This window comes from Aythya ferina (assembly GCF_964211825.1).
Source record: "Aythya ferina genome assembly, chromosome: 1".
Taxonomy (NCBI): Eukaryota; Metazoa; Chordata; class Aves; order Anseriformes; family Anatidae; genus Aythya; species Aythya ferina.
The window spans coordinates 87,463,421-87,490,171 of record NC_140296.1 but is presented as its reverse complement, the minus strand read 5'-3'; the positions used below and the strand labels follow the sequence as shown (position 1 = coordinate 87,490,171).

At 38.3% G+C, this 26,751-nt stretch overlaps 1 protein-coding gene across 11 annotated transcripts in view; it reads left to right on the top strand.

The window, feature by feature from the left end:
• DMD (dystrophin) overlaps positions 1–26,751 on the top strand; it is a 1,246,037-nt gene that overhangs the window by 155,798 nt on the left and 1,063,488 nt on the right. For 2 of the 11 annotated variants that reach the window (XM_084515477.1, XM_084515485.1), the window contains exon 1: positions 15,052–15,403. The exons of the other annotated variants lie outside the window; for them this stretch is intronic. In XM_084515477.1, coding sequence (XP_084371603.1) covers positions 15,361–15,403 — 43 coding nt within the window. In that variant the 5' untranslated portion in view covers positions 15,052–15,360. Of the gene's footprint in view, positions 1–15,051; positions 15,404–26,751 lie in introns of those variants that run through there. 11 annotated transcript variants of the gene reach the window in all.

Sequence of the window (26,751 nt, the reverse complement as noted above, 5' to 3'; positions counted from 1 at the left end):
TCCCTGGAAGGGTACATCAGTGAAATTTGCTGAACTGTATTAGGCTCTGAGGCCTAATAGTTTAAGAATGATGCAGGGGACAAGGAAAATATTCCTGTAGTAATCCCATCATACCTTCTCAATGTTCTCTTCAGTAGCAAGAGATTACCCATTGTGCAATAATTGATAAAGTTGATTATGTCAAGAGAGATTTCCTGAGCAAGGATTAGGCACAGACAATTCAAAGATTGATAGATTAGCAGTTTCCCTAGAAAAGAAATTAAGAACTGCCACCACAAAGAGCACGTATAATGGTTCATGAGTTGTATCATCCATCACTGAATTGTGACTGGGCTGATGTCTGTGCATTAAGAATCTCCAAGCTGTTTTATGCAGTTTGTCAACCAGGAAGGAGAATATGTTTATCCCATAGTGAATAAGCACTGGAAAATTTTTCAGAGATGTAGCTGTGTGGAAGAGTTCAGTGTTCTTGAGCTTTCCCCTGTTTACACATTTAAACTAAGGTACCTAGTAGCCCATGTAGCCCAAGGTACCCAGTACCAGGTATAGCAATCACCCTGCTTCCATCATACTTTCTATGGCAACAAGTCCTGAATGTTTACCATTTCCCCCTGTATTCCATGTCTATCTGTACTAAAATATCTATTCTGAAATAATACTATAGTTGCATGTGTGTGTATATATGTATATATTTGAATGTGTATATGTATACATACACCCTAATCTGTATGTATTCTTTGCTGTTCAATTTCTTTTTTTTTTTTTTTTTAATCACCATATAGGGATGGTTATTTCAAATGGATTGTTATTTCCTTCTGTTTCTAATGAAGCCCTTAAGAGAAGGGAAAGGCACACAGTTTTAAATAAAATAAAACATCACATAATTTCAGTTCTTCTGGTGATGGATGTTGGAAATGCAATTAACCTCTTATTCTCCTATGTCATATATTGAATTCCATAGAGATGTGTATGTATGTGATGCATGTTGTGGGTCTCCAGACAACTCTGTTCCTTTGTATTTGTGCAGGTAGGAAGAAAGGAAAAGAGCTTAACAAACATTATGTCAATAAACAAGACATTTTGATACAGTGACTGCATAAGTAGGAAATTTTTAAAGTAATATCATTGAAAGCAACTAATATAACTTGAGAGTTGGGTAACAAAGGTTATCATCCTTTTTTAATCCATGAAGTCTCTGAAATGAAGAACATTTTTGATTACTTGCAAGATTTTGGAAATGTAAATTAAAGACTTCTTTCTCACGTCTCTATTTTTAGCATCTGTCCTGTCTCCTGAATGTAAAGATATGAACTCAATATTCAAAATCAATTACAGCTTTGTCAATGCTGCATCATGTAGTTATGACTACATTCCTGTTTTACAGACTTCTGTTTTACATAATTATATGTTTGGTTCTTTAAAAACTATGGAAAAGGTGAGCTAATGTTGTAACATTTTTTAATAAACAATTATTTTTTCTTGCTCACACTGTCACTTGCTAGTACGTTCAGTTGCTTAATGTGAAACAGCAAAATCTCTCATACTAGGAGAAAAAATCTAGAAAGTGGAAAACCCACAGAACCTTTCTATTGATGGTTACAAAAATGACTTACTGTTTCCCTCTCAACTGAAATGAAATACTGCCTCCACACTGAGACTTTGAATGCTGATCTTGAGCTGTGATCATTTTCCCTGCTATATTTAAACCCCGGAAAGCAGGATATATGGTAAAAAGGTTGAAAGCTCTTTAATATTTTGTCACGCAAACATTGCTGTACTAAAACACACAGCACTATTAAATTCAGAGGTGGCTGAAACTACAAAAGATGAAAATAATACCAGCGATTTAACCTGTGTTGTGCTATTCCCATCAAAGCTCATCAGCAGCATGAAAAACACTGGGACAGAGGTAAGAAAGAAATCACTGAGTCCGTCGTGGTGAAAAGAGCAGTAAGACGCTGTCTGCAGTGTGCTACTTGGTGCTTGAAGTGGGACACTGTTAGGTGACACAGCCAAGCACTTTTTCCACTAAGAATGGTCAAGCTCCTGTGGGGTGTCTGAGATGACTGGCTGCTGGCACAGTGCTCCTGCAGGCTGGGGTGTAAGCTGAGCTCTCAGGATAGCTTGCCAGCAGCCAGATGACATGAACTTCTGGCATCCACAGCTTGCAGTAGCAGAGTCCCATAATTTAGTAGCACATCATGTGAAGAGGTACTTCTTTTTTCTAGTTTTGAACCAGCCACCAGCTGATTTTCTTTCATTTTTCTTTTCTTTCCCATCTAGCTCTTGTGCTATAAAAGACACTGAAAAATTGTTCTCTGTTCATCTTCACTAAAGACTCATCATTTTAATACACCTTAGTTATGTTCAGCTGCAGTCCTTCTTTTTCCATGTACTTTAAGTTTATACAAAATGTCCTGCTTGGTCAGACCAGTGGTGCATTTAGCTCAAGATTATTTTTTCTAGCAAACAACAAATGAAATGTTAGTCAGGTAACACTCACAAGTATGTCTATTTTCTAAGGTCCGTTTCCTTATCTTTACCCAGTGTCTACAGTTATTGTGTTAAAATGTTAGAGGTTACAAAACCCTGTGCCTTTTAGTATCTGTTTATAGACCTCTTGTTCATTAATTTATCTAACCCTATTTTAAATCAGCTGATAAATATTTGCCTTCATAATCTCCTTGGGTGACAGGATACAGATGTTGGTAACCCAGTGGCTGAAGAACCACTTTCTTGATGTGTTTTAAACCAATCTAGGATATGTTGTGTTGAAAGATTTAGTAATTAACTTCCTTACTCATCCCCTTCATGCTGTTGAAGCTTCAGTCATATTTCTTCTGAGCCATCTCCTCTCCAAACTAAAGAGTCCTAGCTCTTTGAGTTTCCAGTCTTCCGACAGTGGCTCCAACCCCACAATTATTTCCAGTTACTCTTCTCTAACTCCACTGCATTCTTCTGGATACTTGCAGACCAGTTCTTCATACAGCCCTTCATGTATAAATACACCACAGGTTTCTGTAGCAGCCACATGACCTCCTCTGATTTGCTCCCAGCACACATGGAGATGACCACCATCTGAGTTGGCACTTTTTGTCCGCTCCACACATGGAGCTGATGGCTTTTGCAGAACTGTCAGTGATGACACTAGGACCTCTTCCTGGACTTGTACCTGGCTATCTAGGGCTCAGCCTCTTGCTGGCATTGTTGAGATAATTGGTCCCTGGATGCATCATATCTCTTCTTTGCTGTATACCTGCCCTGGGCAATATCTTATTCCTTGTCAGGTTTAGAGGACCCAATTTCCATGCTCATGCACACTCCCCTCACATTACCTTGAAGACTCCTCTTAAGTCATTCTTTGTAGGAAAGCCATTTCTCTCTAGCTTTCAATCATTTCTGTTGTCCTTACTTTTTCTGCTATATCATTTTAGTGATGGGGGAAGTAGAACAGACCACAGTATTCAAAGTATGAACATCTGAAGACTTTAAATAATGCCATAATGATATTTTGTATGGTGCTCTCTATTTTAGTCATAGTAATGGCCAGCATTTGATTTGCTTTTTGACAGCTTCTAAGATGGAGTTGATATTTTCATAGACCTTTTATAACTCACGATCTCTTTCCTGAGTGGCAATAACTAGTTCAGAGCCCATGCTGAGTACAGTACGTAAAGTTGAGATTTCTTTTTCTCCTCATATTCTCAATATTGGATTTCATCTGTCTTTTTTATCACCTATTTGACACTCTGAGACTCTGCTGCATCTCTGTGCAGCCAACTTTCATTTTTATTTCCCTGAATACCTTAGGACCATGAGGAAACTTGAAAGTTGTCTCAATTTTTTTAGATATGTGTAATGATCTAAATGTATTTTATATGTTAACCAGTTCTGGAAATGATTGCTGTGAAACTTGGCTAGTGATACACGTGTTCGAGAAAGCTAAAAGCTTTGGGCATTTTTTATCCCCTCTTTTGTCTTTTAATGATTCTTATTATTCTTCTTCTTATTATTATTATTATTATATAAGAGAAAGTGGATCTCTTATCATGATATCTTTGTTTCTTTAAGGTCTTTAATGAGAAACATTTTCAATAATGTTTTAAAGTGTATAAACAAAGTTTCTCTTCACTGTATGCCTAGTGACTCCTTCAAAGGAACCTATCAGATATGTAAAGAATGGTTTCCCTCTGTAAAATTAATTTCCCTGGTACTTCTTATCTATGTCTATTAAATCTATTCTGTGCTATAATTTCTGGAATTATAAACTAGTATTGTGATTGGACATACTGTTTTTTAATTCTAGTAGAGTTATTTGAAAAATGGGTCTTGCACTTGGTACTTTTCATCCATCTGATGGTGAAACGGTTTATCACAGAGGCTGTAGTACTTATTGGTGGTTTTGATGTATTTTATCCTTGAAATATGTATCATAAAACTATTTCATGTTTATCTGTATATTTTTTGATTCATATATATTATTGGTAGCCCTGATTTGACTTTATATTTATATTCCAGTCAAGAATGACCTTATGAGAAGATCAGCATAGCTGTATTTATAAAACTGGAAAGAAAAAAAGGCACCAGAATGATTGCAAAGTGACAGAATTCCTAAATCTGAAATATTTTTTTCTGTTTCTAAAAACAAAAACAAAGCAAAACAAACAACTCATTGATTCTGCTGAATTTGTAGGGACAAAATCTGGTGCTTAAACACAGTCCATGTGAAATGTTTGACAGTGGCTAGAACCACCAGCTCGGGCTGGTAGTCTATGGGAGGTCTACGGTCTATGGAGGACCTGTACCTTTCAAGAGAAGCAAGTACAGGACAGGTAAATTACAGTGAAGCACCAAAGCTTGTATTAGATGAATAAATTCAACAATCTGCACCTCTCCAAAAATGTTTGCAGAGCTTGAAACCAATACTTAGTTTTTCTAATCCTTGTGATGCTGTTGTCTTCTATATGGGACAAGTTGTTCTCTCTATCTTTACATGGATTGATTCATTTTAGAAATTTTTAAATTTAGCCTAATCTCTGAAATATTAATATTCCAACTAGTTTTACTTACGTAACATGGATTATCCATGATTTACTGCATAAAAATAGTCTGAGTTGCATTTTGCTCATATGAAAGCTCTCAGACCATATATAAGAGGATCTATAACAAAACCTGTCAATTATTTCTGTTTCCATATTAATAATAAAGCCGACCCAGTTCTGGTCTTTTGAAACTTACATGAAATGTTTTTTAGAGAAACCACTTATTTCCCCTCTGCATACAGTCCCTTTGGACTTTTGTCAGCTCTCAGGTCTAGTCACATGAGCAATTGCATCAGCAACTAACATGTTCAAAAAAAAAACAACAAACTGCAATTCTGCAGCTTAAAGTGCACTAATGAAATTAGATGTTTTAAAACAATTAAGATTTGAAATTGTTCCTTACCCAATGGACTTTTAAGGTTTTAAAACTCCTTAATTTGATCTACATGTCATTTTAATAATTAGGTGCCATTTGATGGTTGTTGTTTATCATTAAGGGTTGAAAAATATATACTGTTTAATAAATTCTTCCGGTGTCTTTTTTTTTTTTTCTTAAAGCACATCTCTGAGTTCAGTGGATTTTACATCTTATCTCATTGGTATCAGAAGTAAGTCTTCACTGGAATACACTTATTATGATTAAAATCATCTGGCAGTGTGATGGTGCACTGTATGTTATTTTCACTTTTAACTTTCAGTCTGTTTCCTTTCTTATGTTACATTTCAGATTAACAATTAATTTCAGTTGGCATAGGTTCACTGCAATTAGACAAACTAGTAGGTAGCTGGCTGTACTAATTTTCAAGTCTTGTAAAAACTGCCGACCTTCAAAAGGTATGTATGTGTGTCTCCATAAAAACTTGTGTTGTGTATTTAAATATTAATGTATTTATGCAGTAATAATGACTATTGCAGTTTCATTTGGAAGATAACTTGGAGTTCTGAACCCATCATTTCGATCTGCTTTCCTGTACTCTGACTATTAGCCGTGAAACTATTTTGAAAACAGAAAAATGCATACACTATTCTGTACTTATCTCTGAAATGAGCTACCTCTTAAATTGTTTTTTAATGTGAGTTTGCTATTCTGTTGTTTCGCTGAATAAGATGGGTAACTTGCCTAGTAAAAAAAGTAATGCATTTGCAAGGAAAGTAATTTTTTCTTCTTTCTCTGTACTAAATGGGAGGAAATTTTTCAGACTTTGTACTTAAAGGTCAGGCACAACCTAAACTTCTTTAAAAAAACAACTGTTATTTAGCCAAAACACTTTAGTTCATCACTGTAATTGATCAGGAATTGAGCATCACGTATTCTTGGTGATAAGAAGATATAGTACCTCACTTATAATGGAACAAATAATAGATATGCCAGTCTTTTGAAAGGACATATGATTATCTTCTCTTTTCACACTGGAAATCAAGTGCAACTCGTAGCAGTAGACAGAAAGCTGAGATGGAGAAAGGCCTTTAAATGCAGAGAATTTTTTTTTTCAGTTTTTGAATTATTTTTTTATGATATGCTAGAATTCCTAGATAAACATTGCATTAATAAAATACACTATCTAGTGTTATTTTTCTAACAACATAAAAATATTCTGAACAGCCTACATAGTAAATACGTGATCTCATTAATATTACAATATCATATATTGAATTTACCCAAGACCAGATTAATTTCTTTTGGGACTAATGGATAGAGATACATGTTTTATAGGTATGTTTTTAACTTCAGCAGTGTATAGGAGAGAAATACACCAATAGAAATAATTTTAGAAAGGAATTCCCTGATGTAACTAGGTTCTGTCTTAGGACAGTAATCTTGAGACTTTTTCAAAAAACAAACAAACAAACAAACAAACAAACAAAAAACACTTTTATATTTAGAATAGAACAGTTCTAGAACAGAACAATATTTAGAATAGTTCAGTTGAAAGAGACCTACCAAGACCATCAAACCCAATTACCTGACTGCTTCAGGGCTGTCCAAAAGTTAAAGCACATACATTATTGAGGGCATTATCAAAATGCTTCTTGAACACTGACAGGCACTGAGCATCAACTACCCCTCTAGGAAGCCTGTTCTAGTGTTTGGTTTGACCACCCTTGTGGTAAAGAAATTTTTCCTAATGTCCAGTCTGAACCTGCCTTGCAGCTGCTTTGTGGAATTCCCACACATCCTTTCATCAATCACTGGGGAGCAGAGACCAGAACCTCCCACTCCATTTCACCTCGTCAGGAGATTTCAGAGAGCAGTGTGGTTGTCTTTTGGCCTCCTCTTCTCCAGACTGAACAACCCAACTGTCCTCAGCCTCTTCTCTGCCTCTAACCCTGTTACCAGCATTATAGCCCTCCTCTGGACACTTTCAAGTATCTTAACGTCCTTTTTATGTTGTAGAGCCTAGAAATGCACACAATATTCAGATGAGACTACAGCAATGCTAAATATAATGGAAGAATCAACATGTTAAACATTACTTTTATTACATGTATTATGTTTTTTATTATAGAGTCAATTGCTTCTTATTAGTGGGAAGGTTTTCCTAGTGATGATACTGTTAGTAACAATTTATAGACAGTTATTTGTAAGGCTGACATCCTGACTTTGCACCCTCCTGATTGCATTGGCCAGTTTGGCAAGGCATTTTGTGTATCCAGTACATCTTTTGTTTTAACTAAACTTTTCTTTGGTTTTATTTTATGTGGGTTTATTTTTACATTCTCTTAACACATTTTTGTATTTAGTGTCCTATTTTTTAATCATAGTTCACTTGCAGAAGCATCATTTTGCAATCATCTTGACATTTGTAATGTCAACTCTGCAGACTTGCATTAACCTCGTTTTGCCATCATCCTGATGTACTAACCTGTATATAGACCTGTGCAAAAATAATTTAACATTCATCTGAGTGTGTGCAGTAATGTCTCATTAGACTTGAACTAACAGAATTTTGTCATCATAATTTGCTGTCATAATAACACAGCCTTCACAGATTTAATGTGACAGTCTTTTGCCACTGCAACTAAGGCTTTGAGCAGTTGTCATCCAGAGAGACTTAAGGTGAAATCCATGTAATTAAAACACACACTCTTAATAGTCCTATATTTTAAGCCATTTTTCACATATCTTAAACAATAATTAATCATGCTAAAGTTTAGCACCTTTTTAGCTTATGTTTTCTTCATTTTCTACATGGGAAAGAAAAAAACATGGTTGAATGATGAGTGACTGGCAGAGCTGCTAATGGAATTTAGGTCTGCAGATTGTCTCTGTATTCTTGTATCCATTGGACTTCTCTCCTTTATCTGCACAATTAATTTTGTTTGAGATGAATACAAATTTGAAATGTATGTGACAGGCTGTGTTAACTAGTCTGTAACTCTCGTTTTGGAGGGCTACAGAAATACTGAGGTGAGAGGGATTAGATTTCTTCTACTGCAAGGGTTGAGATAGGCCAAATGTACTTTGTTACACTTGAAAGAATTTGTTGAACTTTTTCATATAAAATTCCATTAAAGGGGACAACATCCCTGTACGTATGTTTTCATGTATGTAAGTGATCTGGTACTCTCACCATTTATCTTAATACCAAATGTAAATTGGCTTTACCCAAATAATGTCCCTCTCCACAGCACATGTGAAAAAAATTACCCTGGAGTGTTTCTATTTTGCATGCTGAAAGGAAGCAGTTATATATCCTGTTGCCTTGCCTTTCCAGACTAAACACATGTCATTCCTTCAGTCTTTTCTCTGCAAAGAAACCTTGACTATTTGGTATCTTTAATGCTAAGTGCTCTCCTATTTGTCTGTGGCTTTCATAGTGTCATATAAAAATTGTCCATGGCTGAACCACTGACTGGAGCAGAGTAAAACTAGGGAAGTACACGATGAGTGAGAGGAGTACTTCTTAAGCAGCTGGAGGCCGAGTTGTGTTTCCCTACAGAAGTCTGTGTTTATGTTAGCAGCAAACACATTTGCTATGCAAAATGACCTTGAGTTGTTCTTGGCATAGCTGATACAGCTTGCCTGCCGACTTAGGTGAATTCTCTGTCTCCTATGCTATGATTGCTGACTCTGGTTCACAATTAACTCTCAGTTCCTTATTGATATTCTTTGCAATCAGCTTGGCATTTGTCCTCTCCTCCTTATGTATTGTATTTGCTTTTGTTCTTTAAATACCCGCTTCTTTTCTGAACTAAATTTGATTTTGTTTGCAGTTGTTTGTTTTTAGCCAGAGGAACTTCTTTGCTTCTTAACGGCAGGTAGGCACCTAGACAATGTTTTCAACATCTTCCAATTATTGTTCATGTTTTTCTGCTTCAATTTTCTCCTTATTGATTAAGGTTTGTAATGTGAAATTGGCTCCTTTTAAAAGATGTATAGAAATGGACATATATATTTTACCAGCACCTGTGTGCACATGGTCCCCTGGTAATGTTCATCCCTGCAAGTGTGCGCACAAAATTGGTTAGTATTTCACTATTTACATGCAATGTGAGTAAGAAAGTTATTTGTATTTAAGCAGTCACTGCTTATGGAGTCTGGGATCAGTTCCACTGTAGATACTGATGCTGTATACAGACTTCCCTTGTGGGAGTTGCAACAGCTTTCAGGATTGGGTACATTTTACCTGAATTTTGGAGCTACTTTGCAAACATAACTCTATGGAAAGTTTTTTTCTGCCAAGATAGGGGCCCAGGTGTGACATGCTGTCTCACTTCTGGTCCTTGTTCCCAGATTTTCTTCTTGGGTTTTGAGAAGACAGAGAGAAGGGGGATAGTCTTACCTTGGTTTCTTATATTTGGAAGACACAACCATGGGTGGGTCAACAAAAGAGAAAGCTGAGAGCCACGCCCTCTCCCCCACAGGGCAGTTTGGAGCAGGAGTCTCTCTGGAGGATCCTCTTTGTAGATTATGTGGGATGCTTATAGTGGTTGAACTGAGTTACAAGTCTAACATGCGTAGAGAAAGGGATATTAGTTAATAAGATGTTCTCCCTTCTGGTCATTTGATCCTCTCTGGAGGATGAAGAACAGATAGGTATAACTAGGTATAACTGAGTAGCTTTAATTCTTATTCATTACTTCAACTCCTACCATCTATCAGTAATTTAAATCTCCTTCTTCTCCTCTTTATACTCTTAATATTAGTGGTTTTTTGTTGTTTTTTTTTTTTTGTGTGTGTGTTTTTTTTTTTTTTTTTAATTTGCCATCTTTTCTTATGGTTTCCTTTTGATGATTCAGTGCATCTCCTGAGCACTCTGCTCCTGTTTAGATTGATTTCACTTCTGCTGCAGTGAAAGTTTATGAAAGTTGGATAATTTACAGGATTTGAGAATGAAGATCTACACAACACAAGCTGTTATGTGTATAGGAAATGGAGGCAGCAAATCCTGCCCTGCTAAATCTGCTTGGGACCTTGCCCCGAAGAGAGTTTCCATAAAAACAGACCAACAACAACAACGAAACAATGCTACTCCATATTTAGTTGAAGCTTTCCAAAACATGTAGTGATGTTACTTTTCTTAAAACTAGTAAGAAGGGTTTCCAGCTAGATGGTCTCCAAAAAGAGGATGACACTATTCCAAATCAGCTACAGCATGAAGGAGATAAATTGCTCGGGAAGAGCATAAAAACTGTTATGAAATAATATGCTGGTCCATATGTTACAGAGCGGTTTCAAACAGAAGTATTTCATGATATAGAAATGTGAAGAGTGGAAACTGGATGGTCTATGACAGCCACTTGCATGTGAAAAGGCTTTGCCTTTTATTGGATTACCTTGACTGCTAATTTTCAGGCTATAAAGTGGTTAATATCTGCTACACTGGAAGACAAAACTTACTTCTTTCTTTAGAATTAAAAGCAAGTGCTTTTTTGTTTGTTTGTTTGTTTTTGCCTTTCTCTTTCTGGTCTGCAAATCAAATAAACATATGGAGAGAAAAAAGAAAAAAAAAATCCTTGCAACCTGTACTAGTAATTTCTACATTTTGAAGTAAAAATAGAATGAAAAATGAAAGTAAGAATTCTACTTCAGTTACTCATGTTGGAAAGACTTTCTTTTTCTTTTTTTCTTGCTGATTTCACAGGAAAATCAGAAGCTTTGTGTTTACTTCTGTTGTGATAAAGCTGTTGATTTTTTTCCCTCTGTTGCTGACATGCAAGTGATTTTTCTCATTACAGGAAGTGAATAATAAAAAGACTCAGAGCCAATATACCACCAGGGCAAAACCACATGCTGTGCATTAGTGCTTAAAAGATTCCCATCCCACTTTTCTCTTCACATCAGTCCCAGTCCCTACAGCTAAGCACTTCTTCCCACGCAGATAGATGTGATAGATTTGCAAATACTGGCAAGAGCATAGAGAGATCATGTTATGAGCCTAATGGTTGAACTGAGTGACAGACTTGGACTGCTTTATTTTTCATTTTTTTTTAGGTCAGATTTGGCACAAAGTTAAAAACAGGGTGGAATAAAGTTTGAAATGTTTTCTGAAATTATAATCAAAATATTATGTCTTAGGTTTATTCTCTAAGCACTCTGCCTGATGTTGAGTTGTGTTGGCAAACAACATTTGCCATTGGGATGTTTGAGAAGGCATAAGAGGTTTGTAAATCAGTTTCACGCGGCATGTTACCTATTTGTTATTTTCTTGTTTGATTTGCTAACAGGAAAAGAGATGCTGTTAGGTGGTATAAATGGCAATATGGAGTGCTTTTTTATTTATTTGTACCATAGCAAATTACAGTGAGATGGAAGATTAGTTACTCTGTGGAGGTTGCTAACATGAAGTTCTCATTTGATTTATTTATGTCTAACTGGGGACCTGTCCTCCCATATAAATTATTCTGGCTACTGTTTTATTTCTCAAGTCAAGACCATAATTTTCCATTTGTGACTTTTCTTTTTCTTAACATTCCTGAGTTTTGATGTAGCCCTTTAATATGTTATTGGAGAAGGGGACAACCTGAGAATGGGATTCATATGTCCGGTGTGAGGATTAACCCTTATCTTCAAGTCCTAATCTATCTCTTGTTTATCCTGCTGAGACGGTAAACTTGGCTGCCAGACTTAAATGTTGAAATCCACTTCTTTTGTAGGGTCACGCTGATATATGCTGAATCCGATCTCCTAAATGGTGCCTGGACAGACAGTTTATTGTTGGGCCTTGTTTTCAAATTGTTACTGGGTTCTTCTGAATTGTCTCCAGTTTTGCATTACTGTCATGCTCTTACCATTAGAAAAGAGATATTCTCAACTTTATCAGCACTTCTGTTTTGAAAGGACTTCTCAAGCAGCAAAATAAACAGCCTCTGTATGAAGTGTTTGTTAATGGATAGCTGAAAATCACCCTACCTCTTTCTGCAAAACAGATGATTTTCTTTCATTTAACCCATTACTGTTTGTGAAAGAGGAAGGCAACATTAAATTAGAGCTGCAGCTATCATTTGAAAACAAAATAAAACATCTTTATTGTTCTAAATTTTCTAGATTGCCCACCATCCCTGTAACTGAGGCTTGCTCCTATCCCCCCTTGTAGTAAGGGCCTTGCAATCTCTGAGCACTCAGCAGAGGTGCTGCCAGCTGGAGTCTGCTCCTAACAGCATCTAGAGGGAATGGTGAGATGGGCAGCCTCCAGGGAGGCTTCCAGCACTGGTTGGGTACCCAGAAATTACCTGACACAGATATACAGCAAGGCTATGGCTTGCTTTCTGTTTTTGAAGAGAGCCAGATTTTTTAATGCTGGTTCAGAAAACAAAACCAAACAAAACCAAACCAAAACTATAAACAAGCAAGGGTGGTGTGTCAAAATCATAAATTCAGTTCCACATTATAGATGGAATATATATATATATATATACATACACCATGCTGGCCAGTGGGCCCAGACAGATGCATATAAAACTTCTCAGTAGAGTTGAAGTTTCTGTGTATAAACCGATGCTGAAAGTAGACTTTAATTTTAAAAGCTTCTCAATTTTATTTACCCCCTAAAAACAAACAAACAAACGAAAAAAAAAAACAACAACAACAACAAAAAATACACAAAACCACAGTTAAAAAGACAGTAGGTTTGACCACTGACTTTTGTTATTTCTCTCTATGGCCCAATAAGCCTTGACTCTTTTCCCATTGAGTGACAGAGCTTCAGTATCATAAAGGGAAAACATTTCTGGGATGAAAGTTTCTGCACTCCTGTGCAGGCCCTGCAGCTCTGAATGACCCCAGCAAGAAGAGAAGAAGCAAACCTGGATTTCCTGCATGTGGTGGGGAATTATTTATTTAGTAAGTCCTTCTGAATATTACCACCAATCATTTATTTCAGCCGTGTTTTAGGAGAAAATATCAAGTAGTACTGAATTTCTTGCAGAGCCTGATCAGCGTCTTCTCTGGTGGTCTCAAATACATTACCAGTGAAGATTACTATTCCACATCAAGTTTGTGGGTTATGGATGAAATTAGGTGTAAGACAGATTGCAGAAAGCTCTGTCAAACCTAAGGCCCTCAAGAGTCATACTCGGAAACAGATTTAGGCACCTGAATTTTTTCTATTCAAAGTTTTGAAGAGAAAGTTTGTTATCTTAAAAGATTGAAATGAATAGGAGTCAGGAGGGTCACAATTCCAGCATTAGGGACCTACCTTCAAGATAGCTTTTCCTCTTGGTCCTTACATACATTGCTGGGGCTCAGTTATTAGCAGTATGAGTTATCGAGGGTGACCATAAACATTTTAAAAGAACTTTTGCACAATAAGCAGTTTCTCTCCTGAGTTTCCTTGGTTTCCTTCTCCCTTAAATAATCAAAATGCTGCTGCTGTCACGGAGTGCTCTGCTCTGCTACAGATTATTTTCTACATCAGTTCATGAGTTGCAGTTCTTATGGACTGCAAATTAATCCATAGGAGTCTGTTGGCATGTGCTGTACCTCCAGGTTCTCCAGGGTATTAATTTGACTATTGATGTAGAAAATGCCAGTGGCTGTAAAGGTATATTACGCACTTTATTTTTTGTGTTTATTTTTCTGTATAATCCAGGAATTTACTTACAAACATGTAATCACCATGACTGGATGTTTAGCCTTTAAAGTAGAATAACATATTTTTCAATTTTGGGGGGATAGATTTAAAAAAAAAAAAAAATGAAGAAAGTAAAGCACATTATTTTAAATGATTTTTCAAATGAAGCCATGAATTAATAACATAATTCTTTGTGACCTATCTCTACAGGCCGTATGTACTCTACAAAATATATACTCTAGAAAGTAGCCGTATAAAAGTCTGAATTTGTGTGGAGGACACTCAGTCCTGTTCCAAAGTATTATGACTGTTTTTAATTTCTCATAGAAACTATGGGTCTGGGACCATGAGAAACTGGAGGCCTGGGACTGATGCAGGGGAGGGGGTTAGCCCAGGTCCCACCTGTTTGGGGCCCAGAGGTTTTGGGATTTGGGAGTTAAGGAATGTTCCTGTGCTTCTGTGCACTGTGTTTTCTGCAGCTTGTTCCTGGGCTGTGCCTAGCTACAGTACTTGCATGGTTTAGTTGGGAGTGGAAAGGTGGAAAGGTCAAATATAAGTCATTGGTTTGTTTTGGTTTGTTTTTCTCTGTAAATAGGTACTGACTTACCACAACCTGTGTTTGTATTTACACAGTTAGTTTGGAAAGAACATGTTTTTTTTCCCCCCATAACTGGGAGAGTAATTGCAATCCCAAAAGGATAGAGCTGCCACCCCTCTCCTAAATAGGGAGGCTCCTGTCTGGGGATGGGCTAGGGGTCATTTGCTGGGGAGGGGGAAATCTGGCCCATAGGGGGCTCCGGGCAGCTGGGCAAAGGGGTCAAGAAATGTCATCGCCCCACTCTGCCGTGTTAAATGCTAACTGGAAAGCCCTAACACATAATTTAAATCCTTTACACATGCCACCCTGGAAGCAGAGCCTTATATGTAGAGTGCATGGGCTGTCCTATTATGGGAAATCAACTTTGTTTTGAGGGAAGCGCAGAGCACTGCTTCTGCGCAGGTCCTGGAATTTGAAACATGTAGGGGCCTCCAAAGAGCAGGGCATGAGTTACGGTGCCGGCTGGGTGGCAGCGAGGATCCCCAGCTTGCCGTGCCCGGCACGGACCCTGCCGGCTGCCAGCTGCATCCCACTGGGGCTCTTGCTGCGTGCTCCCCCACAAACTGGCTGGGGTTTATGCAGGGACGTGTGTGTCATTCTGCGGGGACAAGCCTAATTCAGCGACTGGAGCGGCAAAGTGGGAATATACTTTGCCAAGAAACACTTTGCTGTTGTTTTCCTTTTCCTCTGTTTTGTGGAGAGATTCATGTCTGCTCACGTGCTTTGGTATGAGGAAGTGGAAGATGATTGTAAGTACGAACAGACTGACATGATCTATCCCAATATTTGTCCTGACAGAGCAGCAGAGTGCTACGCAGCCCACTAACAGCATGCATTTTTAAATGTTTGCTTTCAGGGTCTTCTAAAGAAGGAGAGCACCAGGGAGGGGGGAAAATAAAGAGAATTTTGTGGTTTCTGTTAGAGGGTAAAGTCCAGTATGTTCTGTATAAAAGCAGTGTTCCAGAAGCGGTACCCAGCTCTCCTTTGAATAAAAATAATGCATTTCTTCCTGAGGCTGACCACTTATTAAAGCGTGGGGTTAAAAAATAAATAAATAAATAATGAGAAGACAGACCAATATAGCTGGAAAAAAGAAGTGTCATTGTTATAATAATTTGGCAACACATCAAAGGCTTAATCAGTTACTTTGAACTTTAATGGCATATGCAGTTTCAGTGCCTCATATTAAGTTAGTCAGTAAGGAATCTCTTCTCTCATCACTGAGCTGTCTGGTAGCAATGGAGAGAGGGGGTGGTAGCCCTGCTCCAAGCGAGCAGCAGCTGATCTCTCCCATGCGCTTCCCAGAAAAGAGCAGGCATGCTTTCCAGACTTGCGCTTGTTTGTTAGTTTAAAGCTATCCTTTATGTGCAGCAAGGAAAAAGAAAAAAAAAAAAGAAAAAAAAAAGATGATGCCAGGAGTAAGAGAATGAAGACAGCCAAGAATAAAAGAATGAGAGAGGGTTTTAAAACCCATCTTGCACACTCCCAGACAATCCTTCTTCTTCCTTTCCCACCCAGGCTCCCAAAACAGATTGTGCTGAAAAAAAATCCAAACTGTCAGTATTGCCCAGACTTAATCTGTGGTCCCCACCCCCTGCTTTATAATCTATTTTTGCTCTTCCACTTTCAGCTTAGTCCTCTGTCTGTATAGTAATAGCATTCCTGCTTTTCTGTTATTTTTCTGAAGCCATACAAACAGTCTTTTTCCCCAATGACATAGGGTAATGATGGGCTGTGTGGTCACTCTCTTCTGATGAAACTTCCTGAAAATAATGTTAAATTTTGTTGTGTTTGACAAGAAAGAAGCTTAAAACAGAAAATGCCGGCATGCAGGCATGGTTTTATACTATAGTTTACTTTATTTTTTTCAAAATGAAATCAAATTGCATTTTCTTGGGCAGCAAATAAGACTTCAATCAGCTTTGTGCTGCTAGGAGAGGCTCTGCAGTGGACCCTTTACTTGTTGGACACAGTCTGACAGTTCAAGAAGGGATAGAATTATGAGTTCAGCATCATCACATATTAGGAGGCAGATTGATATCATCACATATCAATAATTAGGAGGCAGATCATGTCTGAAAATACTGGGGGTGGGCTTGGGAAGAAGCACTGTCATAGGATTTTCTTAAGGAGCTTTCCTCCTGGTGGGCAAGAGATCACATTCTAGAACCAGTGACATAGTGCCCAGCCTTTTCTGCCAGTCCACTTTTGAGAGGAATAAGGAGGATTTGTTATCTTCCTTTTTCTATCTACTGCCTCACCATGAAGGCAGTCACAACATCTGCCCAGCCGCTTGTCCCTAGCCTTGAGGAGTGGGAGCTGAGAGGGAAGCTGGGTGGGTGCTTGCTAAGTAAGGGTGAAAGATCTTTGCTGCTTAGCACAGAAGTTATAATTGCACTCTGAAAACATAGTAGGTGAAAGAAAGAAAAAAATAGCTGTGTTAGAGCTTTTGAAAAATATGAATAGCAAACCAGAGTTGCATCTAGCAGCTGAATAGCATTCATGACAAGAGCCATTAAATCACTTGCTAAATTATGTCTAGATATGAGTCTAACTGCTCTCATATCTAGACTGAAAGGGAGCTGTCCTAGCACTTCTTGGGAATTATTTAGCTGAATTGATTTCCTCACCTGTATCCTGAGTCTTCTAAAGGACAAGGCATTCTTTTCTATGTGTTTTGGTATCATGTTGTGAAGGTTTTTTATAGTCACTTTTCATTAAAAAAGGAAAGCCCATATCTGCACTGTTTTACAAATGTATCCAAAATAATCCTCTCAAATTTATCCCCAGCCTTCACTTGAGACATGTCACTTCTCCCACTTTTTTCCTATGCTTGATTTGCTTATTTCTCGGTATCAGACAAAAACTGCTTGCTCTTAGTGCTGAGAGCAGTCATTTAAACCTCTGATTTTCTTCTTTAAATCCATCTTTTCTCTTTTCTTAATGTCCCCTCTCAAGACCTACATCCATCTCTGCCCTTTTCTTTTCTTCTCTCTCCCCATGCCACAGCAGTAAAGACAGGTTCTCGTTTTCCTGCTTTCTCTCACTTCTGTTGAGGATGACCTTTCACAAAGGTATTTATTCCCTGCCTTGAGCTTTGTTTTCTTTCTTGAGCCATTCAGTGTTTACTGAGTACTTCAGCCACAGTTAGACTGGAAACTCCTTGGGGCATGGACCATCTTTTCCTAGATTTCTACAGGTTCATTGACAGTGACCCCCAAATAATAAAGTGGCAGGGAAATGAGATACCATAAATTTCATTTGGTTTTAATTAAGATGAGATTACTGTAAACTTTATCTCAAAAGCCACCCTCCCTAGGGTATTCAGTATCATATGCTGTATTTCTTCTTCTGGCAGATATAATCCTCTTTCTGTGTCCTTAGTCTCAAATGGAACCAAATTTCGCTCTCAGTTGCACACAGACGTCCTCTTTCTGCTTGGATTTGCACAAAGTGGTGACTAAAAATAGAATTAATCATCAAAGCAGGGGCAGTGCAGAAAAGAAACTAATCCTGCCTGAAATGTAGTGGCCACAGGGACTGTCTTACCAGTGTTGCTGTAGCAGGGGTCCATATAGATTCGGGTTTTAGCTCAGGTCAGGAGTTCATTCCTGAAGAGAATTCCCTGATGCCCCTGCTTATTGCTGTGTGTTCGTTGCTGTCCCAGACTGCACGCACTGCATCCCTTTGGAAGGAAGCCAAACTGAGGGATGCTCTCTGAGAGCTTGTCTGATGTGCACTAACACAGCTGCTCCAGAATGATCCTGGCGAGGCATACACACATCAGGTGCTTCACCTTGCCTAACTCTTCCTGCTGGGCCACATGACAAGTGGCCCAAGACAACTCAGTTAGGTAGGAGAAGGACAACAGCATATGTCCTTAGATTGTGGATGTGAGGAAAGAACTGACGGTGAAGCCTGTCCCCCTTACTCTCCTGTTGGCTCCAGTCCAGAGTCTGCCCCTCACCCCTGGTCCCCAGTCTGCCCTAGGGCATCGCAGCCAGACCCTGCATACTCCAGGGCCACTCTCTGGCAGGGAACTGCAACCAGGAAGCAGGAGTCCAGCAACACGGTGCATGTGAAACTTGTGATCTTGTGACAATGCCCCCCCCCCCCCCGTTATTTTTGATTATTATTTTTTTTTAAGTGAAAAGATTAGTTTATGTTACTAGTAGAATATAGTTTACTGTATAGTTATTGACCAGATAGAGTTATTTATAAGTGAAAAGGTAAAATATTTGGAGAGGGGGAGAGGAGAAAGATTAACCCTTAACTAATAGTGTGAAATTATTTTAACCTCAGATTTACTCAAGAGGGTAAGCATTTTTACATGATTGCCAGAGGGAAAAGGATTAAGCTCATATGTATTTGTCATGGATTACTGATAGACAAAATCACATTCAACTGGATTGTGAACCAAGCAGCCTTGATTTGAAAAGGCTGACTTGTTGATTTTCACAGTACATTTTCAATTAAATGTTACCCCAAAGCTTAATCATCATTTAGCAGGATAACCATTGTACTGTTATAGCTAACCATTGAAAAGGCCTCCAATAAATTTAGCAGAACTTTATAGTACCACAGTGCTGTCGAGGAGAGTGCACTTGCAATAATGCCGTATCACTGTCAGGGGATGCAGAACAGCACCAGAAATTTTAAATAATTGTGCCTTATCAAAGACTGAGCTTTATGGAAAGCAGAAATAATGGTTAGCAGACTGTGGCTTTGCAGAGAGGCTTGCCAGCTGGGCTGCGCCGGAGAATGCACTCGTTTGTCTTCCCAGGAAAAGATGTGGAGCAGAGATGTTTGTTTTAGTTCATGGTACTCACTGCAGGTACCACAAAGCCTTGCACTCTGGGTTACTTGCTGCATGTGCAACAAGTTGGAAAAAAAACAACAACAACAACAACAACAACAACAAAAACATAAAATAAAAAAATTATGTGCTTTGAAAGACAGATACGCTGAGTTTTAAGAGTTTTTAATCTTCCTTGGTTCTGCTTGCAAGTCCTATTTCAATCTATGTTTGTCATTTAAAGCATGAGGCTGATAATTCCTTGGAGGTTTTTTGTTCCTTTCTCTCTCTGTGTTTTGTAAATAGTCTATATTTATAAGATTATTTTTTATCATTTGCAGTCTTTTATTCCTAAAGGCAAAGTAATGTTTGTAAATAGTGCGAGCATGTGTAGAAGAAATACTCTTATCCAAGCAAAAGGGTATGTTCTTGTAATTTTGATTAAGTACTTTCAAGACAATGATTAAGATAGCACATTTCTTAGAAGAATTTTTAAAGGATCATCATCTACAACTAATAAATTATCATGATACAAGTTAAAAATTAGAGCTGTAAAAGCTTCCTCATAGAAGACATTGCAAAAGTATGTAAGTCTTAAGGATGGTTTCTTTTCTGCATGTTTTGCTATGTTTTATACTTGGGAATTCCTTTTTAAAGAAAAAATAAATAAATAAAGGAGAAAGAATAACATCTGCTGTTTGTAGCCTGAAAGTCTGTGATGCATACAGATATGATATAAATGAGGATTCAAACCAAACCATTTTGCTTACCCTGCCTTTACTAAAAGATCCCAGGAGATCCCCAGGGACACGGTGGGATCATGAACACTGTGGAACAAGAGCACATCGTCTGAGTCAGTTTCAGTAGGGCTCATCAAACCCTCTGCGCCTGCTTCTTTCAACCACTTTATTTCTCTGGCTGTCTCTTCTCCTTCAAAAGTGTCCCTGTAAAAATTGCGAACCCAGTATCTGATATACTTTATATAAACTTGAAAAGAAGGCGGGCTGACGTTTCCTTGCAGCGTGCGCTGGGCTAGCTTCTCGGCATTATTCCGTGGGAAGACAGCTATACATTTATGTCTTGCATAGCATGGAGCTTGCCATCACAAAGGGGACTGGGTTTCTGCTGACTTTGGGCTTTCAGTGCATGTCCAGGAGTCTGCCTGCTTGCCACCCCCCGTGGGGATTTGCCACCTTCCAAAATGTCTGCCTGCTTCCTGTGGCTGAGCATCTGTGCATGCGCACGTTTCTCTGTGAGGGAGATTGTCCATGAGTGAGGCTTTGAATTTTGTGTAGTGCAGGGGACTGGAGGAATTTAAAGGGTGATTGGAATTTGACATTCCTGCCTCTTTATTCTGAAAGATACTTTGATTAAAGTGCTGGAAGGCTCGGCTAATGGAGGCGTTGCTTCTATTTCAGATATACTGGGTATGTGATTTGAAGGCGAGCCAAATCACAATGAGACGGAATAATGATGTCCTTGGTTTATTTTTTACTTGGTACATTCAGGTTTTGATTGGATTCGGAGCAAGGCAACAGTTTTCTCTCCCAGAGAGCCGTGCCGGTCCTTGGGCTTGCAGCCTGCTGTCAGAGCATAAGCATCTTGTGAAGGTCATGGACTGCAGACGCAGGAGAGGGAGAGAAACACCAAAGGGGTGGGGGAACAGTGAGGGGAAAGAAAGGAAGATTTCCTTATTGGACCTAGCCATGTACAAGCTTCTCATAAGAGACATTTCAGACATTTCTGTAGTGAGACCTATTACTGCTTTGACCCACCTAGCACCATGATGATGGTGTACATCTGTCCTGCCTCCAAGCTTCTTCTTGCTCATCACACACAAATATTTCAGTAGTTCACTTCACCTTGTTCTCTCATTCTCTTAATTCTCTCTCTTTTTTTTTTTCTTTTTTTTGATTCTACATTTCTCTTTGGAAAAGACTAAGACTATTCATGAATTATTTTCTCTCTGAACAAAGTTCAGAGCTTCCCAGCTGTTGCTAAAGTGGTAGAAAATTAATGCAGGCACTATATCTTCTAAAATGTTGGTAACATTGTATAGTTAGCATTTTCAGAGTTTTTAAAAAGCATCTTGTGGAGTGTCTGGATGATGGACACTGAAAATAAGCTGATAGGAACCTAGGAGGTGTTCTGATATAAATGGGTGATGTGAGAATAGTTGTGCCTATTTCCTAGATACAGAGAAAATACTGCTAGACATACAGTTACCTTGCAGCATTCCTGGGCTTACAAAGCCTCAGCCAGCTCCCCAGACCTTCCTGTCTGTCTAAACTATCCCAAAGTTGATCAACTTGTAAGAAAGACACGAGGATGTCTGTTGAGGAAAAGGAGTGAGAGGGAAGGCAGCACTCCTTGCTGGAGAGACTGAGATGGGATGACCTCAGGGGCAGTGACCCTGCCCAGCTTAAAAGGGGCTGTGTAAACAGCTTATTGAAAAGAAAGGGAAGAAACTCAGAAGGTGCTAACCAGTGATGAACTTATTGTGAATTTGCAGGTAGCCATGCTTATTCAGTTGAATTCACTTTATACTATTTTGTGTTGTGAAGATTGTTAGCAGCCCCGAAAGAATTAGTATTTTGCACTGGACTTCAGGACAAGTGTGTATACACATGTATATATTCATTTAACATGATTTGCAGTCAATCTTATTACCATATGATTTAGTACGTATTTAATGCTAATTCCCTGCCCCACCCTTTTTGCACCACATATTTACACCAAATTCTAAGGCCACATTTATAAATGCTTGGTAGACTGATGGTTACTCACTCTCCGAAAATGTAGAAGATCCAGATTAAAGTGTTTGCTCTGTTTATACTCTGTTTACAGAGGAGAAAAGCTTCAGTTGCATTGGATGTCAAATGGAAACCAAAGGTGAAGCCAAGTAACTTTTCACAAAAAGGAATTCTTGTTTTCTCGCCAACATGAGAACAATTCCTTTTATAGTAATCTGTAAAGGACAAGTGCATTATAGAGTTGATTCCGTCCTTTCTGTTCTTCCTAATAATTAAAAAAAAAATAAAAATAAAAATAAAAATAAAAAATTCTGGAAGCTCTAACAGAGCAAGGAGAGAAACATTATACTGTGAAATAAATGGTGAATTAAGGAGCAGGTATCTCACAGTAGAATGTAAAACACTTGATGGGGAAAAAAAAAAAAAAAGCTTTGTAAGCATAAGAGATTGTCACAAATCTGAATTTTAAATATTTTCCTTTAATTGTTTAAGTTTCTGTGATATCTACATCCTTGTAACTGAATGATTCAGGATGGCTCAGTGATATAGATTTAAATTTAAAAGGTGTTGCTTTAACCAGTCTTTTCATCTTTATATAGAGCCTATAAGTTGAATTTGTACCTAATTACACCTGCTTAGTCTATTTGGAGTAAAAGATATCCCCAATGAAGTGGCATTTCCCACTTGAATGATGAAAGCTTAAGAGACCGTAAGTTGGGGCAGAATTTTGCCTAGAGAAAAGAAATCTATTAGATTACATAGTCTATCTCTACTTCCTGTCCAAAGGAAGGCGAGTCTATTCAGAGTCAATCCCCAAATCCTTCTATTTTTAGCACAGTGACTAGCTTAATGCTATTATTCAACTCTTAGAGCAAAAAGCTGTAACTGGAAACATGTTCTGTTCTGAAACAAACTAAATGATTCTAGATGTTCAACATTCTGTCCTGTATCGACGAACCTAGTCTTCTTGGGGAAGAGCTGCTGAATTGTGAAGCACAAACTCTCCCTACTGATGCTGCTGTCAGCTCTCTTTATTTCTTCCTTTAGTCCTTTTACCACTTTCCCCTTTCTCTGAGTCATGCACATCCATTGCTTTAGTGCTTTAGCTGCTTTAAAGAAGCTCTTTCCTCCTCCAAGAAGGCTTGCTAATTTTTGCATATTATCTTAAGCTGACTTAACAGTCATTTTGCCAAGTCTTCCCAGCTGTTGCTACTGCTGAATTGATTCATTTTTTCTTGTGATGTGTTGTAGGGAAATGTGAAGCAAGTTTACTTGACCTGTAATCCTCCCCATAACTGAGGAAACGATGCGGTTTGAACAAAGACTTGTTCCAAATGTGGCCAGAGTTTTTTGTTTGTTTGCTTGCTTGCCCTAAATCTACCTGTTGTAGGCACAGAGGGTCTTGTTTTTTTTTTTTTTTTTTTTTTCCTCTTACATGGGAAATTCTTATCTAGAAAGTGAAAAGCATCTTGGCCCTAAATAGTAGCCAGGGAATTTGGTTTCTCTTTGTGCCATAAGTCAGTCTGTGGAGGTTTTTGACCAATAAAAAGCTCCTAAGAGATGTGGTGGCTGTCTTGGAATGCTTCCAGAAGCTGTTGCTCAGCCTATAAACTGATGAAACTTCACAGAGTCACACCACAGCTGAGTCTGGAAGAGGCTGCTGGAGATCATCTAGTCCAAATTCCCTGCTCTGAACAGGGTCAGTGAGGACAGTTTGCTCAGGGCCATGTTGACTCAGGTTTCAGATATCTCTAAGAATGGAGACTCCACAGTCTTTCTGCACAGCCTGTTCCAGGGTGTGGCCACCCTCACAGTAATTTTTTTCCTTACTATTTTTATGTGAAATGTCCTGTATTTCAATGTATGCCTACTGTTTCTTGCCCGTCAGTGGGCCCCAAGGAGAAGAGTCCGGGTCTGTCTTCTCTACATACCAATCAAGCATTTATACAAATTGATAAGATCCCAATGAATTTTTTTCATCTGAACAGTCCCAGTTTTCTCAACCTCTCTTCAAAGGAGAGATGTTCCAGTCCATTAATCATCTCCATGGCCCTTCACTGGACTCTCTCCCATAAGGTCATTTCTCCCCTGCACTGGGAAGCCCAGGCCCAGACTCAGCACTGGATGTGTCTCACCAGGGCTGACCAGAAGGGAAGGATCCACCCTCCACCTGCTGGTGATGCACCTAAATTATAAACTGTATTTTTAATTATAAATTGTTAAAGTGCAGGGGAAAAAAAAATATTTAGCTGCTGCTTAAACTATTAAATAGCATGCCCTGCAATTTTGTGAATCTGTAGCACGCTAAGTGCTGTCTGTGTGGTAACATGATCCTCCCAAATTTGGTCAGTATTTTACTTGGAACTTTTGGGAATTTAACATAAAATACTTGAAGTGAGGTTTTCTTTACCTGCAGGATCTGGATTTAGAATCAGAAATCAATCAGAAGTCTTCTAGTGTGAAGGGCTTCCATCTGGGAACGTAAGAAATCTGAGCACTCTTGATTTGGAAGATGGACTTCTATGCATCAGCTTTTTATTCAAGGACAGGGTATTTTTAAGCCAAAAAGAAAATATACTGTATGCCACAGCTTCCAGGATTCCTTAAGTTGATCCTACTTCTTTTAAAGTTATATTCTGTTTCATTATATTCTGTTTCAGTTTTGCAGCCTGTGAATTTGCATACTCTCTTTGATCTATTTTATTCTGTTATAATCTTTTGTATTTTAATTTGCAACCTCTGGAGGCTATTTCTTGGTCTACAGCTATATCCATAGCTGCACCCATTCATGAGAAGTTGCTTTTAGAAATCCTGTATCGCGTTCTCGTGCAGAAACAACACAACACTGGAATAATTGCCTGAGGCCTTTTCCTAATAAACACCAGAGATTATTGTTGTTTGTTTATAATGATGTAAGTCTATGTTTTCTACACTGTAAAAATCCCTGGATTTTTTTCTTTGTCAGTTTCTTTTGGTGAGAATGCACTCTTGGGAAGTTGTACCTGACTTCAGAATATGCTGAGAGTTTTCAATATACTCCATATTTTATAGTGTCTGGAGCATACAGTTTGAAATAAAAATGAATGTGTCAACTGTTTGCTTCATAGGTACGTGCCACAGTTAATGAGTCTACAAATGTTAATTGGCTATTAATTACCAATATACTGTGCAAAATCCTGAGGCCAGAATGCGATTCTGAATTTGTAATCATCATAAGAAAAAGAAAAAAAAAAGAAGTTTGTTTTGTTTGTTTGTTTGTGTAGATGAACTTGAATACTGAAATTAGGTTGGCAGAAGACAGTAAAAATATTATTTCTCTATGAAAGAGAAGTTGTCATTACTGTGGCCAGGGCTCCTAGCTGGGAACAATCAACGATGTTGCAGGAAAGAGGAGAGACCCAGGGATGAGTCTGTGAAGCATCAAGCACTCTGCATGATGGTGGTCACAGTTATTAGTTATTATGACAATTGTGAAAAGATCTAGTTATTTTGAAGGGTGTCACAGGGTACATGGTAACATGATAAGAAAGGGAATGAAAAGAAGATATTTTAATAATCATAACAACAATTCAGTAACAAGATGCATATATTGGAGAAAGTTTTCAAAATGGATGTTTATGAGGAAAAAAAAGGAAAATGACATCACTTTGGTTTATGTCAGTATATAGTTTACTCCACTATAATTCAAATAAATTAATAATCTAACACTATCATAATCTATGTGAAATGAATGTATGAATCATTATAATTAATATTGATATAACAATTGAAAGTACTATTTGTAGGAAATCATATGCACACTTCAATTAAGCTGTAATATAAATGCAATTTAAAATGTAACTGCAGATTAAGTGTAACACTCAAGCCTGACTTCATGCAGAGAAACCTTTTCATAGGGCCCTAACTATTAACAATATCATTATCATTTTTAATAGACAAAAATGTCAATGCTGTTAGACAATGAGAAATGCACCAGCAAATCAGTGAATCACATGTTTCTGGTACTAAAACAGCTAGCATCCTAGATTTACAAAACAATTACAAGAACTTGTTTTGATGATGCAAATCATAAAATCATAGAATTGTTTGGGTTGGAAGGGGCTTTAAAGACCATCTAATTCCACCCCTGCCACTAAGGACACGGACACCTCCCACTAGACCAGGTTGCTCTAAGCCCCACCCAACCTGGCCTTGAACATCCTCAGGGATGGGACATCAAGAGCATCTCTGAGCATCCTATTCCAGTGCCTCACTACCCTTACAGTGAAGAATTTCTTCACAATGCCTAATCTAAATCTACCCTCTTTTAGTTTAAAACCAACTCCTTGTCCTATCCCTACACAACCTGACAAAGAGTCCCTCACCAGCTTTCCTGTGGGCCCCCTTTAAGTACTGAAAGGCCACTATAAGGTCTGCACTTAGCCTTCTCTAGGCTGAACAACCCCAACTCCCTCAGCCTGTCTTCATAGGAGAGGTGCTCCAGCCCTTTGATCATCTTTGTGGCCCTCCTCTGGACTTGTTCTAATAGGGTAATAGGTCCATGTCCTTC